General features: G+C 37.3%; 1 protein-coding gene across 13 annotated transcripts in view; it reads right to left on the reverse strand.

The window, feature by feature from the left end:
- Nucleotides 1–17,573, reverse strand: part of LOC311078545 (adhesion G protein-coupled receptor L3) — a 311,310-nt gene that overhangs the window by 98,238 nt on the left and 195,499 nt on the right. For all 13 annotated transcript variants that reach the window (XM_084107416.1, XM_084107415.1, XM_084107412.1 and 10 more), the window contains one exon: nucleotides 2,848–3,183. In XM_084107416.1, the coding sequence (XP_083963542.1) occupies nucleotides 2,848–3,183 (336 nt within the window). The remainder of the gene's footprint in view (nucleotides 1–2,847; nucleotides 3,184–17,573) is intronic.

A 17,573-nucleotide genomic window follows, 5' to 3' on the forward strand; every position in this document is an offset into this window, starting at 1 on the left:
TTTTTAATATATTCGCAAATATTTAATGAACAGTTTGATTGACAGCAGTGGTTCTTGAGGCAAAGTTGTTCAGTATGAGGAGATCTATCAAATGATATGAATATTGTGTGGATGTGTAACATAGAGCTTGATTATAGCGATTATAGAGCCGTAAAACTCGTTAGCTCCAACTAGTGGCCGATTTCTTTCAAAATTCTTACGGACCTCTAGGGCCATGAGTCGAACGTGCCCATTGTGTTTCGTTCCGATCGGCCTCCGAAAACCTTGTCTAATAGGTGCTCAAAGTTCATTGGCTGATGGCGGCCATGTTTTTCGAGATACGCCAATGTCCTCAAATACATACATGGCACCTTGGAGCAAGACACTGCATACCAATTTTCAAGTCAATCAGACTAACGGTCAAGTGGTCATAGCCCTTTTTATGTTTTTTTCATGTTATAGCGCCACCTATCGATTTTTTTTACTGTGACATCAGATTGAACTCATACATATGTGTACCGAGTTTGGTGAAGATATCTCATTTACTTCTCGAGCTATAGCCATTTTAGTAAAATAGGCTCCTCCCACAACGTTAGTTTTGGCGCCCCTTAGAGACCGTGAATCGAAATTTCAACTTTATCTCGATAATTATTGATATTCAGACTCCATAGAACCTTTCTGCATTGGTTTGGTTCCGATCGGGCAAAAAACCTAGGACTAGTTCGCAAAAGTAGGTTTTTGACAAAATTCAAAATGGCAGAAACATTTGCGGAGATGTACGTTTTGTTCAACAGGAGTCCAGATTTCCAATGATACAAGACACTTGAGTCTACGACATACGGCCTAGGAGTTATGAGCAGTTTCGCGCTTTCGATCGCTGTAGCGCCACCTATTGGCCAATCTGGGTCATACTCTCTCAACCTCTCCTCGATTTTTGGGCTCCATCTGGCCAAGTTTCAAGCCTCTAGCACTTTTTAAAATTGATTTATTTTAATTATTTTAGAATTTTTTTCACATTTACATTTATGGATTTGCTTTTACAATTAAAATAATTTAGTAGAAGCTTTTATCCAAAGAGACTTACAAGAGAGGAACAAAAGCAAATTAAATGTTTAATATAAAAGTTTTTACTCTCACTTTTGATCAATTTAAATCATCCTTGCTGAATAAAAGTATTCATTTCACAAACTTTTGAATGGTAGTGTATATATTGGGTATTTTTTTTAAAAACAACATATCTTTGTTGCAGTTGTTTTGACTAATGAGTTTAGGAATATGTGAATGTGACACGTGTTACTCTGAGAAATGTCCAGAGGACAAATCCTCCAACTGCAGCTCCAGTCTGGCGCTTTGAAAACTTCAAGAACAAACAACTAATCATGAAGAAACTGCCAATCACCCGAAACCATGGAAACCAGCCAGTCTGCATTCGGGAGGACGGGAAATGTTTTGATGTGAGCAGAATGCAGCAAGAGAAATGAGGGGAAATATAATTTAGGGAAAGAAAACCGAAAGAGTGACAGACAGAGGTGAAATAAGATGACAAAAAGAAAGAGAACGAGAGAGAGTGAAGGGAGGATGTTTCTCGGCGAGCTGTGGCGTGTTTGATGCATGTGCTGCGTTTGTGTTATTTGTGCTCACACTGTGCGTCTGCTGCACATCCAGAGATTGACTAATAACCACGGAGAGAAAAAAATACAATCCAAACAACACACCCGGGTTACCAAAACAAGGTGTTAAACATGTAGTAACACGGGTTTATTTGCTTTGTAAAAACTGGTCAAGGAGTCACTATATGATTGCTAGCATGTTCTAGGTTAAGGTGACCAGATTTCTGAAATCGTAACCTAGTTCAGAGGTCAAAATATTATTGAAATCTCACGTGTTATTATCTATGATGGTGCAGGGCCGGTCCTAGTTGAGGGAGGACGGGTTGGCGGGGGGATTGAGTCAAATATTTAGTGATGGTGTGGCGTGGCGAGAGATTTATAGCTGTTTTTTGTAGCTTGGATTCTGATCAGGAACAAGTGTAACAAGGTGGAGGAAAAAAAAAAAAATCCTAAAAAATGCACACAAATTACCCCCCACGATTTTGGGAAGTAGTTATAACCCGTGTGAGCGAAGTCAGTAAGTCTTAGTCCATTGCAATAATATTAACTAACATTTTCGGGGGAAAAGAAAATCCTCTCCGGGTCAAAATGACCTGAACACAACATAAGGGTTTAAAATAAATACATAAATAAATAAAAACCTTGCAACATGTACTGTGCTACTGTTGTTCCCCTATTCTTGGTTTGATTGCCTCTGTTGTTCTCATCATTAGTAATTCGCTTTGGATAAAAGCATCTGCTAAATGATTAAATGTAAATGCATATCTATGAATTAAAAAACAGGGGACAATATAGAGTGTTTTGTGAAATAATAATAACAACAATTATCATTAATTATTACAATTGCACTATCATTATAAATAATAATCATGATGATGTTGGCAGGTCAAACACCCCCTAATGGTTTTTAATGCAATTCACCAAAACTAACATTATATATAATGTAGAAAACAGCAACCATTGCAAAAAGTAAACAGATCAAAGCAGTATAATATCATAACAAAATGTAAGATCAAACCAAAATTGGATACACAAAGAATCGGATTTGGACTGACAGTGTGAACGTAGCCTAATTTGCATATTCATTGATGAGCGTATACTGAATGAAGCAAGGCTGTACAGTTACATTCAAGCTATTTTAAGTCAAGAAAAAAATATTTTCCCAGGAAAAAACATTTAAATATGTAATTTTGATTATCAAAGATGAGCTTTAAGGGGGTGGGGTTGTTGATAGGTGATTCCTTGAAAAGCAACTTACCGATGGTTCCAGGCGGGCACGGCTGCTTGGCAACCTGACCCTGTCGTGTTTTGGGCCAGGTGAGGGTGGAGTCGGTGATGGGGCTGCAGAACTCCACAGCGATATTGGGCAGGACAGAGGAAGGGACGGAGCGCATGGAGGCCTCGGGAAGAGGCTGGCGGTCTGTCGTTGTGCTCCGCGTGACCGGTGTCGTCGTCGTCGTGCCGGGTGATTTGGTTGTGGTGGTGGTTGTGGTGGTGGTGGAGGTGGAAGTGGTCGTCATGGCGACGGTAACAGGGCGAGTTGTGGTGCGTGTGGTTGTTGTGTCCATTAAGACGTTTCCCGAGGAGGAAGATTCTGGAATCAGGAAAAATTTGAGTGAGAACACAACAAATGAGATTTAAATCAGAAAAATACACTTTTCTGTAATTATGATCAGAAATAAATATTTGATCAGTAAAAGTAGTTACATTTATCTAGCAGCAAACTGTTTAAATGAAAATCAAGCAAGCAGTGTCCCACAGATACAAAATCACAGTTGTATTCTTCTGCAGACATGTATTTGTACCAGATGGTGACACACGTTTTAGTATAACCTTAGAGACGGCAAAGAAACCTTCTCCAGAAGCATTATTAGAAATTCAAACATGAAGCCTTAATGTTTTTGTCAGTATTATTAGGGCTTCAATTAATGTTTTTGTTATTCTTATTATTAGCAGTCTAAGAAGTGCAAGAAACCCTATTGTTTTGTCAGTTATTATTATTATTGTCAGTTTTTTTTTTTTGTATGTTTGGGTGGGTTTGCACTACTTTAGTTCAGTTTCCTGTGATTTCCTGTGTACGTTTACACAAAAAAGATATGCTTAAAACTGAGAAGTTTTTCCTTTGAATTTTCCGCGTACAGACGACACCATTGTCAGAACGATCCCCATTCACAAGGATCCGCGAAAACGACTAAAATCACTGTATTCTGCTGCTTGGCCATTAGATGGCGATGAAACACTATAGACTGAACACGTAATACGCATGTGCATGACATCATCGTCTTCAGAGATTCGTGTTTTTGTTGTTTACACAGAGACCGTTTTGAAACCCATTTTCAAAACTTTGCATTTTCAGGCACCCAAATTACACGTTGTCGTGTAAACGAACGGCCAAAACGCACAACAAGTTTTTAAGTTTTTAGTTGAAAACTGTGTCGTGTAAACAGCCCCTTCGTTATCTTGGTTATTCATTGTTTGATTGTCTAACCAGACGTATGACGTAGGATGTTGCTCCTCTTCTCTTATATCGAAATCCTCCACAATTTTCTTGATAATGTCTAGTTTTAGACGTCTAATTTGTCTTAACCCAATGGAGTCGTATGGATTACTTTTATGATGGATGGATGCGCATTTCTTCAAAAACTCAGGCACTATTCAGTGTTATTACAAAGATGGGAAGAGCCAGATTATTATTCAATATAACTCTGATTGTGTTCATCTGAAAGAAGAAAGTCATATACACCTAGCATGGCTTGAGGGTGAGTAAATTATGGGATAATTTCATTTTTGGGTGAACTATTCCTTTAAACTCTGTGTTTTATTCAGTTCATGGTCAGTTCTCATTGCGTTATACCCGGTTGTTTTGTTCTTGTTTGATAGTGAAGAGTGTTTTGTTTCTAGTTCTTTCTAAATAATCCCTTAAAGGAGAACTCCGGTCAATTTTAACATTGAGCTCTTTTTTTGTACATTTGGAGTGCTGTCAGTACAGAGGTTTAGTACCTATGATCACGCGCGTGAACTCGAAAATCGATTACTATGGACTTCGACCGAAAACAGGATGTAAATACAGGTATGTGCGCTGGCTGAATAAACATCATTTTTATTCATATCTTTCACATCTACTGCAGTCAGATTCACCGTGTTCACTCTGAAGGAATCACTCACATGACCTGTGCACTTGTAATGACACATCAATGATGTTAAGAGGCTAAAAGCAGTTTTAAAACGTGCCCCACTGAAGTCAAAAGGGTGCAAATTTTAAAAAGAGTATAACACGGTGTAGGCAACACCGATTTTTGTCGTTGTTCTCTGTACTGACAGCACTCCAAATTTACAAAAAAATGAGCTCAATGTTAAAATTGACCGGAGTTCTCCTTTAAGCGGCTGCAAATAGATCCTTTTTTCACCTAGATTGCTACGGTTTGTGACAATTATTATTAGAGGTTCAAGCGCAAAAAAATATGATCTCACTGCCTATTGCTATTATATCAGACATGTTGCTATGGTAACCACACCTTCCAATCTACATTAATGAAAGAAATAAACAACCACAAATGTCTATAGTAGCAACAACCTACACTTTACTTACGTACAATATGCAGAAACATCCACACTAGAGTTATTTTAGAATCACTGAGATACTATTATATTTTGTATTAATATTTAGAATTATTTTGTTGTGTGCTTTAAAATATTTAAATTAATTTTTATTTAAGTTTTAGTTTGTTATATTAGTTGCTAAATTCAATTTTTTTCCCTTTTTTTTCTTTCAGCTGACGTATATTTTTTTGAAGTAACGGAAGTGTTTTTAACGGAAGTGTTTTTGTATTAGTTTACCAGAGTTTACCATGAAAAATAGAAACATCTGACAAATATGCATATTAAATATATATATCTCAATTTAGTCACTATGAAGCCCCTCCCTCCTTGCTCTGATTGGCCGGCGGATCAGTGTGTTGTGTTAGCGGAACGTTTTCATCGTCATACAGCAACATTACACACTAAAGAAGGTTGAAAATGAAAAAAAACAACAACAAAAAAACAGCATAATAGATCCTCTTTAAAATGCTGAAATTGAAGGTTTGCTTTATAAAGTACAGATCCACATAATCCCGAGGAAAACAAGAAACATCACTACACCAAACTGTTTTCATTCCAGTAATTGCGCATCCATAAATCCAGAAACAGAATTGGTTTGCATAGTGCAATTATCAAAGATGAAAGCAAGCAAATAAATAAATAAATACATTTTGATTTTACAAAGTAGAGCTGCCGCACAATCAATAAAATCAAAAACTGTATTCAACTGCAAAAAGTTGCAATTAAATTACATACATATACCACCAGCACGCATGATAGGCTCCAAAGTGCATACATACTCAATATACCTGTATATGCATGAAGTCAGTAAACAGACAGAATGATCTGCCGATGCAACTGCTGTCAGTCCTCCAAACACAAATAAAGGGCTAAAATGATCTGACTGGGCTGTGGGAGTCTGTGATACACAGAGCCTCCAAGGGAGATTATGTGCTAATAAACACAGAAACGAGAGAGAGAGGGAGGGAGGGAGGGTGGCAAAGCAATAAGCAAACAGAAGAGACACTGGAGAAATTATGGGTAAGGCCCACGACCCAGGAAATAACACACACACACACACACTCGCGCGCACACACTCTTGTTCTGCAGGGTGATGTGATCCTAATGGCTCTGTGTTTGTGTGGGCAGAACATCTACAACAATGTATGATTGTTTACATTACAGATAATTACATTTCCTGCCGTTTTCAAGAACTGACCGCGTAAAGTGACAATTGACAATTCTGGCAAAGAACTGCCCAATTAATTAATTAATGAAGTAATTAAAGAAAGACCAAATCATGGCCCATGAAGACATAACTCACTAAGTGTCTCAAACAAAACTCTGAAATAAATGAATAAATTAATTAATCAATTAATCAATAAAAATATATAATATTCACACATATAATCATGCATAAAAGTGCTTTACTTTTTTGTGTATATATATATATATATATATATATATATATGGTGCAACAATAATGGAGCAAGTTTTGTGTGCAGTGACCATAACCTTTTGAGTTTATCTCAACCCATGATACATTACATTTTTATTGATAATTGTTTGTGTCTGGTAGCATGAAAAGCAGATCTACATGTAAAAAATCAGTCCAGAGTTTTATAACGTGCTCCAATATCAATGAATTATTTCAGTAACTAATATTGTTTATTAATTTTAAAAACCCTGCACTTGCCCACTGTTATGAGCAATTAAAAGTTCAGCATCACCTGCTGCATGAGTTAATTCAGTTTTAAAACTTTAATAAGTCATGCCCAGAGGGCTGCTATACTTCAAAAAGAGCAAATTAACCTGATTATTAATTTTTCTTTCTATGTTTGGCCTTTGCTAGTTTATGTATAAGGATAGCGATGACAGTGAGAAGAGAGGCTAATGGGATCAGCTAACGTCACACACTGTCCGTCAGCCCACATCGCTGATTCGTTTTAAACTAAATCCACACACATTATGCATGATATCTCATATCTGTTTTTATCTGAGGAGAATCTATTAGTTAACACACTTCTGCATTGCCATGAGTATGTAGAAGGAACCCTTTTAATGACAACATTTTTACTGATAATAATAAATAAAAAATTATAAGGATATATTAATACATAAGAAATGATAATAAAAATGAAAAAAAAAAAAAAACATGAAATGCCTTTGTTATAACCTACCATATGGCAACAACCACACATGCAAACACACTGATCTTGTGACTCCATAATAAACATCCGCAGCTTGTGAATCAATGACAGCCATGAGCGCAGCTTCCAGCATCTCTGCATCATTAAACACGAACGCATAGAGACGCGTCATCAGGCACTGTGGGTGGAAAACGCTTACTCCAGCATCTCAACATAAACTCTCCCTCCACACACACACACACACACACACTCACACTCAGCAGCTCTGGATGACAAAGACTAGATGCCGCCTGATTCCTCCCAAAACCGCCTGACCATGACTAGATAAAACCTCCAAAACACTTCAGCACATCAACACATTTGATCTGATATGTGATGTCTAAAGATGATTGCATACATTGCAAGTTAATGGCTTTTGTTAAATTTCAATCATATTAATTTGTCACATTTCAACTGATTATAATTTTAACAAGCAGCTTAAAATGAATATATTATAATGGTACAAACTGCTGTCAAAAGTCTTCTTTTAATTTAAATCATCTCAAATTTACTGCACTGGAGTGACATACCATCATGGCTCCAGCAATACTCATTAAGTCTTTCACAAAAATATGTTTTCCCCTAGACAATTAAATGTCTGTCTGTCTGTCTGTCTGTCTGTCTATCTATCTATCTGCAAAATCATGCAACCGCCAAGAACACTCTGGCAACTTAAAACTTTAAACTTCGAATTTTTCTGGCTAGGCTTTTTTCCAGCCAACTTTATTATATAATTTTTATTTGAAGTGTGTAACTCTTCTAGTATATGTTTCTTTTTTTTTTCTTTTTTTTTTGTGATGTCAAATGCAGTCAAGCAGAGCATTTCTGGAAGCTTGTTTCCGCCACAGAATGAAAAATGTAATTGCTACTTTTTATCTCACAACTCGCAATTGCGACTTTATATCTCGCAATTCTGAGAAATAAAGTCTGAATTGCAAGATGTAAACTCGCAATTGTGAGATAAAAATTCACAATTATTAATATACAACTTTTTAAATGTTTTATTCTGTGGCTGAAACAAGCTTCCATACATTTCCACTCTGTTATGGGCAGATTTATAGATTTAGATTTTTAAATTAGGAAATTATGCTTATACAGTGGTGGATCCAGAGAGGTGGCCCAAAATTATGTTCGCTACTTCCATTTCACCTCCTGATAAAAGAAGCATTTATTTTGACGTGCGACGCCGCGGCACATTGCTGATGTATTAACATTGAATATTAAGAGAATTTGAGTATTACAGAAAACACAAGTTTGGTGTCAGTAAGATTTTGTTTTAAAAAAGAAATAATACATTTATTCTGCAAGGATGAATTGATCAAAACTGACAGTAGAGACATTTATAATGTTACAAAAGATTGTGTTGAACTTCCTATTCATCAAAGAATCCTGAAAAAAAAATATAAAAAAATAATAATGGTTACACTTTATTCGATGGTCCACTTTAGGCACTCTACAAACTAAGGACCTCTTTTAACTACGTCAACTAAACCTCATTAGAGTATATTAGTGGACTGTTAGGTTAGGGTTAGGGTTAGGGTTGGGTTCAGGCTAGTAGAATAAGTTGACATTAATCAGAGCTAGTTGACATTGTAGTTGCAAAATTTCTTATAATTAGTTGAATGTCTAAAGTGGACCATCGAAATAAAGTGCTTCCAAATGAATCATAATTTCCACAAAACTATTAAGCAGCTGTTTTCAACATTGATAATAATAAGAACTTCCCTAACTTCTCATTTGGGACATGATTAATAGCAATTTTATTACATTATTATATTTAACGCATTTTTATTAAATAAATGCGTTAAATTGGGTAGCCTATTTGCTAGTGATTATTTGTTTTTCAGAAGTGTTCATTGTATCTTGTGGAGCAGTTAAACAGAGAGGCTGCTCACTGCATAGCCAATGGGTGGAGCTTGACACAATGGTGGAGCTAGGTCCAACCCATAACCCTACCATTAACCCTATAAAGGGTATGCACGTGACATCACCGTCGGCCGGAGTGACTGCTGTTATGCTCACTGACTGGCAGAAAAACTGAGCATTGGTTTTCAGCGTGAATGCCGCAAAAAACACAAAACTAAAACGGGAAAAAGCTTTGCGATTGACTATACAACTAGATTTGACAAGAAATCTGAGGTATATTTTTACAGATTGCCGAAAGCTACAGAACAGAGAAGCAAATGGATCGCTGAAATTCATAGAAACAACTGGATCCAGGCAGCGAAAGGTGGATTTGTGTCAATACACTGAATTTAGGGGTAAAATCATACCCTATATATTGTTTTGTTATATATTGTATTGACAACTCATCAATTAAATATTTACCATCGTATATTCTGCATAATTGGTTACAAGTTTACAATATGAATAAATATGACATTGATATAAGTGATCACCCGGATCTAGACCTGCCTATATTGTATTTATATAATGCATTCACAGGCAAATTTGCTTTATGTATTTCCCCGGCGTCGAAATCAGGCACATATAAATGTCAGGAAAAATGATTCCTGACTGCATATCAATATCCATGGATCACTGGATCTTTGGTAAGTTGTAAGGAACACTATATCGAGTCCAACCTTTAGTTTAAACTGATAATTGTTTGTTTTCACAGTTTCCCCTATTAAATCCAGTCACACAGCAGGCTCTTTTGCCATTTAGTCCGGCTGAGAGGGTGTGTTCTGGCGGAAAAGTGACGTCAATGCATACCCTCTATTCCTAAACATAACTCCACCCATTAGGTCCACAGAGATGAAGCTGGACTACATCAAGCTCCACCCATTACGTCCAGAGAAGGGGAGCTGGACGTCATTTGACTCTGCAGTGAGCACCACTTGGATGAACACCTGACTGCCCAAAACTGCGTCTTAATCAGAAAATCTAATCAGAGCTTGTGATTTTCACAAGTTTTTTTTTTTAGCTGAGTGTGCAATATGCTCGAAACCATTTTATACCTCACAGGAAACTCAATTAAATGGTCAATCTGTAAATCTGTCTCGTTCCGCCTCTCAGTAATTTCCTATCCATGCAAGAAACATTTTTAAAACATTCGGTCCATTATCAGGATTGACGGCAGATGCAACGCGTTCCGCGGCAACGATTCGGGTTTTAGCCGATGTGCTATTACACTTAATTTGAAGTGCTCTTCTTGTCATAATTATCTCTCGTTCCTCTTCTCAGCACCAAAGAAAATGAAGAGAAGTTTCTCTCCCTGTCAGAAATAGCTCATTACTTTGAATTGTCTCTCTATTCTGGTGTCTTATCAGTGTGAGTGAGAACTGGCTCGGCTCATTCACGTCTGGCAGAAAGATGAAGCATCTCTATCATTGCTCAGTCACAGCCATTTTTTTAATTAACATTTGGACCGTTTTCACAGTTCCCATCATGGCTGGTTATGGTATTGGAGGGTAAGGTACAGACACACACACAGACACGCACATTTTGCTTTGTTTTATACTCTCTGATTCCCAACACATGGGACAAAAACTCTCACATTTTACCTGCTGTTTCCAACATCTACACTTTGATATTAAAATAATAATAAATTTAAAATTAAATGAAAATGTCTCTGATATCTTAAAACTGTTACTAGTAGCCTACATCATAGATCAAAAAACATCCAGACAATGCCAAAACCTTCAGCATACGCTGAAGAACACACTTCATTAACAATCAAAATACATTTATTGGATACAGAACACACTCTGAAAGCATGCGCAAGGTTTGACATTTGTTTGGGATATTTAGATAATCGGCCTAATTTTTAGATCATAAAATTAAAGTAGATCATATTAGTAGCTAGCAACACCAGAAAAAAAAAAAAAAAAAAAGGCTATTGCATATTCAATGCAATTCTCATTAAAGTCAACATTAATTTTCACAATTTTTTTCTTAATGCATGTAATGGAAATACTGGTCTTATTGTGAAAGATTCATCCTGGCATGTATTTATTTTATTCTTTATCTGTCTTTCTATCTGTCTATTTATCAGCAAAATCCTAGTAATCATCCAGAACAGCATTGTAACCGCCTAGCAACACACTCACGACCACATATAACACCCTAGCAACCAAATAGCAACCACCCAGAACACCCTAGCAACCTCCTCAGAAAGAGATGCATCTTCTGTGTCATGCCAGCTTTAAACAGAACAGGAGATTGGTCACCACATGTTATGTTTAGCAGATTAAAAGTCCACTGAAGTGCTTTGGAATGCACAGCTTTGTATGATGCGTTGACGTAATTTCCCCTGAAACCAGAAGTTAAGGCAGGACATATTGAATGGCTCCTCCCCCTTTTCAAATAGCTTAGTGTTTAGTTTACATCTCAGACTGCAAGTCGTACTTGACAGCACAATGGAAGCGAATCAGAGGACTGATGATACGCTGGATTCAATAGTAGAGGTGTAAATAAATTCTAGCCATTTCATTCTTAACCAACATACAGTTGGAATACGGAATAAAACTTGAGCGTCTGAACAACCGAACACACATCTCCAACCCATATTGCTCCGTTACATGTCAACGGTCGCTTTGGCCAGGTGGTATTTATAGCATAGGGGGCGGGACACTTTAGATTCTAGAGAGCATTTGATTGGACAGAAGATGTGATGAGAAGCTGAAGTCCGTGGTAACGTCATAAAAATCCATTATCCATTTTAGTGGAAGTGAGGGACAGTAAGTTTTGAATGCTTATATCTCATAATTGTGAATTTTATCATTGTTTTGGAACACACCATCTTATTCATAACCTTAAGCCTAACAAAAACGTGGACGTTTTTTCCACTGGAAACAAACCTTGTTGTGCTATTTTGATTTAATACTGTGAAGCTGCTTTGATACAATCTGTGTTGTGAAAAGCGCTATACAAATATACTTGACTTGACTTAACACATTCATACTAAAAGCTAAAAAAACAATGATTTCAGGGGGCCTTTAAATACAAAGTCCTCTGTATGTATACTTTTATTTTTCCACTTCTGAGGCCTGTTTTATGAGTGAGCTATAGTTCAACTCATCTGCTGAGGAGTCTGCAGGTCTTGACTCCGCATCAAACAATGTATTATATTATACCGAATGCCGGTTCGAGTCAAAAGATTTCGAGTAGTCATGGCACAATGCAGCACTCCTCTGAGGTCACGGCTTAACATATTCCACTCTGCATATGGGCCAGATTAGGTCAATTACCGTCTGCCTGAAGGGCCCTGCAGAGCGGAGCATTTCGGTGAGGCTAGGCAACACTTCAGCTCCCATACCAGCTCCAAACATCACTGCGTTTGACGTTCCCTCACATGGTCTGAATATCATCAGATGGGGCATGCAAAAGCTATAAGGGAGAGAGCTGCTTTTCCACACAGCGGGTCAAAACGGGAGATCGGTATCTCACACGGCACTGTCCATCACAACAGCTCAAGAAGGACGCCTCAGACATGTCAGGTTTCAAAGAAAAACAAGGTTATGTTCAATGGCATTCACTATTTTGAGACTGCATAACTAAAGCGTAATGCGCTTTAGTAAAAAAGAGTGTGCCACAAAAATAAACAGTTATTTTGAGGGAAATTTCATTTCATGTTCATATTGGTATGAAACTGTCATCTGGAACAAATAAAGACCAAAGAAAATGTTCTGCACCTCGTGGGGTTCTCTGTATGTTTTTGTGTTATGAATTGTGTTATCTAATGCGGATTCGAGATTAAGGTGATTCTGAAATGTGGTGCTTATTTTGGCTTTTATCATCTGAATTTGTTGTGCTCTGATTCTCATTTAAAAGATTATATTCCAGTTTTGTGTTCTGAATCCCAAACGCAGATCTGATGATGATTTCATGATTAGACACCGATTTCATGACCCTGTGCTGACTCTTCGCTGATTTTGGATATTTCAAGGTAATTCAATTATTTGATGCTGAATTTGGAAAAATCAGTGTGATTTTGTTATCTGATGCTAATTTTGGAAATTCTTATTGTTCATGTTATCTGATACAGATTTTGGAGAGTTCATGCTAATTCTTTTATCCTATGCTTTTTTTTTTTTTTTTTTTTTAAGATTCCATGCTGATTCTGCTATATGAAGTTGAGTTCAGAGATTTAATGCTGACTGTTAACTGATGCTTATATTGAATATTCCACGTTGATTAGACTATATAATAGAGAAGTTGTTGTTGTCTGATGGTATTGGAAGATTCCAGATTATATTCCAGTTTTGTCATTTGAGGTGTCAAATGACATTTGTCTGTTTTGGCAAATGATTTTGCATTTTAAAGCCGAGTTCCGGATCTGATGATGATTTCATAATTAGACACTGATTTCATGACTCTGTGCTTACTTTGGTCTCTGATGCTGATTTAGCAGATTCCAAATTAATTATGATATCATGCTTAATTTGGGCAATTCAGTGTGATTCTGTCTGATGCTCATTTTGAATATTCATAATATTCATGTTATCTGATGCAGATTTTGATGCGCTCATGTGAAGTCTTCTATCTGATGCTGATTCTTCGAGATTCCATGGTGAATCTGTTAATTGATGCTGAATTTGAAAATTGTTTATTCCAACGAATTTGTACGAGTGAGTACGAGGTGGCTAACTGGTACGAATCCGTACGACCTCACTCGTTATACTGATTTTTGAAGATTACACAGAATCATATGAGACGGGAGTGAACACATACACAAACAAAGACAAACACAAGGCCACAGGAGCAGGGCAATGAGGACAGATGTTGTAAGCACAGTGTTCATCTCTCTCTTGACTGCCTCTATAGAGGAACTAAAGCTGGAGAGGGAACGCAGGGAGGGGGGTGATAAAGTGCGACACACTTGTGCCCGTGAGCCAGGGGATTTTCAACAGTGAGTAATGGAGCTGTGTGCAGTGATAAAACCAGCCTCCAGCCAAATGCTCCCTGAAACCTAAAACATATAGAGGAGCTAAAGATAAACGTACAATACTGTATGAATTAAATAGGCGAGGCGAGATCCTGTCCAAGTCATATTTCACCCGAAAATCAACAGAATGTCACGGTTCAGGGGCCTCATTTATAACCGTTGCGTATATGCACAAAACAAGCCCTGAAAGAGGTGTGCGCCACTTCCGAAGCATAAATTGTGATTCATAAAAACAAACTTGACGGGAAAATTTGCGCACCTGCATGCAAACTCTGACCCATGCGTACAAACGTTTTGGAGACGGCGCAGTTTGGCGACACCGATGGTGAGCTAAGGGACTGACGGCAAATGAAGGAAAACCACTTTAAAGATGCTGTAGGACATCTGGGAAAATGCTAACTTTAGCCTGATAGCACTAAAAGTGTACATCCCACCCTCCCTGCAAATCGCCATCCAAAGTCACACCTCCTGAAAGCATGAACGCACAGAGCCAAGAAGACCGGAGACAACGTTACTGCAATACATCATGTGTCTTTCACCGGTGAGAAACCTTTACAGTACAGTGAGTAACAGTACTACAATACCAAACGCAGGGTTTTTCCTGCATAGAGAATTATGAGACGGCCGTCTCCGTCAAATGCCGTCTCCGTGACGGTTCTGTTGCGGTTACCGCTTGTGTCCATTCTCAAATCGTATAGTGCTGCGCGGATCGCGGATAATCTGCGGGCCAAGTAACAAAAACATTCCATTCCAATTAATCGAGGGTGGATGACAGATAAATCATTATAATGTGTTGAGTTTAATAAAGACACGGAACTCTCATCACGGTAAAACGCAATGAATGTGCGTCACTCTTTTACTTTCGTTTTCAACAACGTAATTCTCTTCAGGGAAAACCAATCAAGGAAAACATATCAGGGCTCGACAATAACATTTGTCCGGGACCATAGACTGTCCGGGACACGTGTGTTTTTTTCTTTTTTTGAAGGGAAAAGTGAGAGAGAATTGTACTACTTGCCCAACCGGACAAATGGAAAAGATTAAGAAAAACTTTCTCAGAAATGTATTTTATACTATTTGATTTATTTAGTCAAAAACAAGGCAAGGATAGGCTACTAAATTATTTTTAGCAATGTAATGTGACGGCACATCCGAATCTCATATTTTCCTAATGTCTTGTAACGTTAAACATGGTATCATGTAGATGAATATGCATATGCAAATGATATGCAGATGATGATATGCATAGTAAAACTAGGAGTTGTAAGCTCTATATATGGTTATTTCGGGGAGGAGAAGGGGTGGAGATGCATGTGCGCACAATCTTTCGCTGACTGGGATTTATGAAGGGAATTTAGCTCAGGTTCTGGCGTACGCACGTTTTATAAGTCTAAATATTTTTTGGCCTACACCATTTTTGGCTTTCAGGCGCACGTACACTTTTAGTAGGGATCCTATGCACAGTTTTATAAATGAGACCCCAGGTCTGTATTTTCACTTCTGTTGTCTTCCTATCATGTCTTTCAGATTTGGAAGTGACTTACTCATTCAGCAGCCAAAGCAACTGATCAGATGATGAGGTTAATCAAGCTTGTTCTCACCTGCTGATGATTTGGTTCCCCTATATATACCTCAGTGTTTGCGTCATTCCCTGTCAGATCATTGTTCTTGTCCGACAGTGTTGTTTTTCTCATCTAGAATTTATATTTGTTCTTCCCTTCTCTTCGTTATTTGATTCACTCCACGTTGGATTTCTAGTCATTCACTACCTGCATGAATACAGATTGGACCGTCTGACTGATTCTCCCTGCTCAAGTTCATCTGTCATTTGGAAATGTCTTCATCCTCCAGGCCTTTGTGAATTATTTCTCAGTGGACTAAATAACTATTTTATTGCACTCTGCGTTTGGGTTCTGTCTGTTTACGGGTATGACACAGAAGCTTTTTCAGGACCATTAAGATTTTCTGCATTGTGACATTATTTTCAAAACATTTAAGCACATTTCCCCCAAAATTGTCATAACCACAATGTATCAGTTTTTTGTTTTTTTTTCTCAATGATGATACCCATTTGATTCTCATGACTCAGTTTTGATTCAGTTTTTAACAATAGTTTTCAATATTTCATAAAAATTAAACATTTATTTATAGGCCCTTTACTAAATGGCACACTTGCTATGCACTTGTGGTCCTGTGATGATTCTAAAGGTGACTTACATGCGACCTCTTTCTGGCTGCTATGTGCCAGCATTGAGACTTTTCATTGTTTGTGAGATCTGTTTGTCAGTCTGTGCATTGCTGGTGGACATTTTTCAGTGACTCTTTCTGAACTTTATCGTGTTTTATTGTTTGAGCTACATGAATGCTTTATAAGTGAGTCATTGAATTGTTTACTCAGTTCCATTTAAAGTTGGTATTAAAAGGAAGTTGTGATAGACTTTTCTTCCTATTGTGTATATTTGAGTGAAACAGCTTCTTGAACAAGACAAAATGTAGGATAGGATTTGATTTTTTCCATGGGAAAGTGATTGGATGGTTGGGTGGTTGTGGTTTGCTATTGGTTAATCCCATGTCAGTAACTGTGAGGGGAAGTTATTTTCTTTAAATATTACGAGGTACATGAATAAAAAAAAATAAAAAAAATTATGTGCACAGATAAATCATTTATAATAAATACTTTTAATAAATTCCATTAAAAAAACTGCAGCACTGTTCACTGTCATTCACTGTCAAAAATGTTAACTTTGTTTAATGTTGTTCTAACTAATTTTATGATTGCAAGTGTGTTGTTCTGAATATCAGCATTGCTGATTGCAAAGCATTGCAAAGCTGTGCTGACAGGGACGTGCACAGGAATTTTGAGGGGCAGTTGCTCTGACCTGAAAAAAGGGCGAGATAATACAAAATTCCCCCCAGATAATAACACAGATTTTTTCAATAATAATGCCACTGACGATTCTGGTTATCGATCCGATTCTTTAACGATTCTTCTTGATAGCACTGTGTGGAAAAATGTAGTCATATGCTTTTCAAAAAAACAAGTGGTTTGTTTTATTTATTTTAAAGCTTAAGCTTGAGTAAGCAAATTGTACTTTTTATGTAATGTATGTAATAAATAGAACCTTATTGTAAAGTGTTACTGATTAGTTATACACCGATTCAGACTGTTGGAAAGATCAGTTGTTTTAACCATTCATTAAAATTAATCGGTTCAAAGGAGTCATTAGTTCGCGAATTGGACGTGTCGTGCGCGTTGTGTGATTATTCCAGCGTTAGGACATGGACACATCCAAGATTTGTGTCAACACAGAAAACATTTCATCACTG

Source organism: Abramis brama, assembly GCF_963993115.1.
Source record: "Abramis brama genome assembly, chromosome: 3".
Taxonomy (NCBI): domain Eukaryota; kingdom Metazoa; phylum Chordata; class Actinopteri; order Cypriniformes; family Leuciscidae; genus Abramis; species Abramis brama.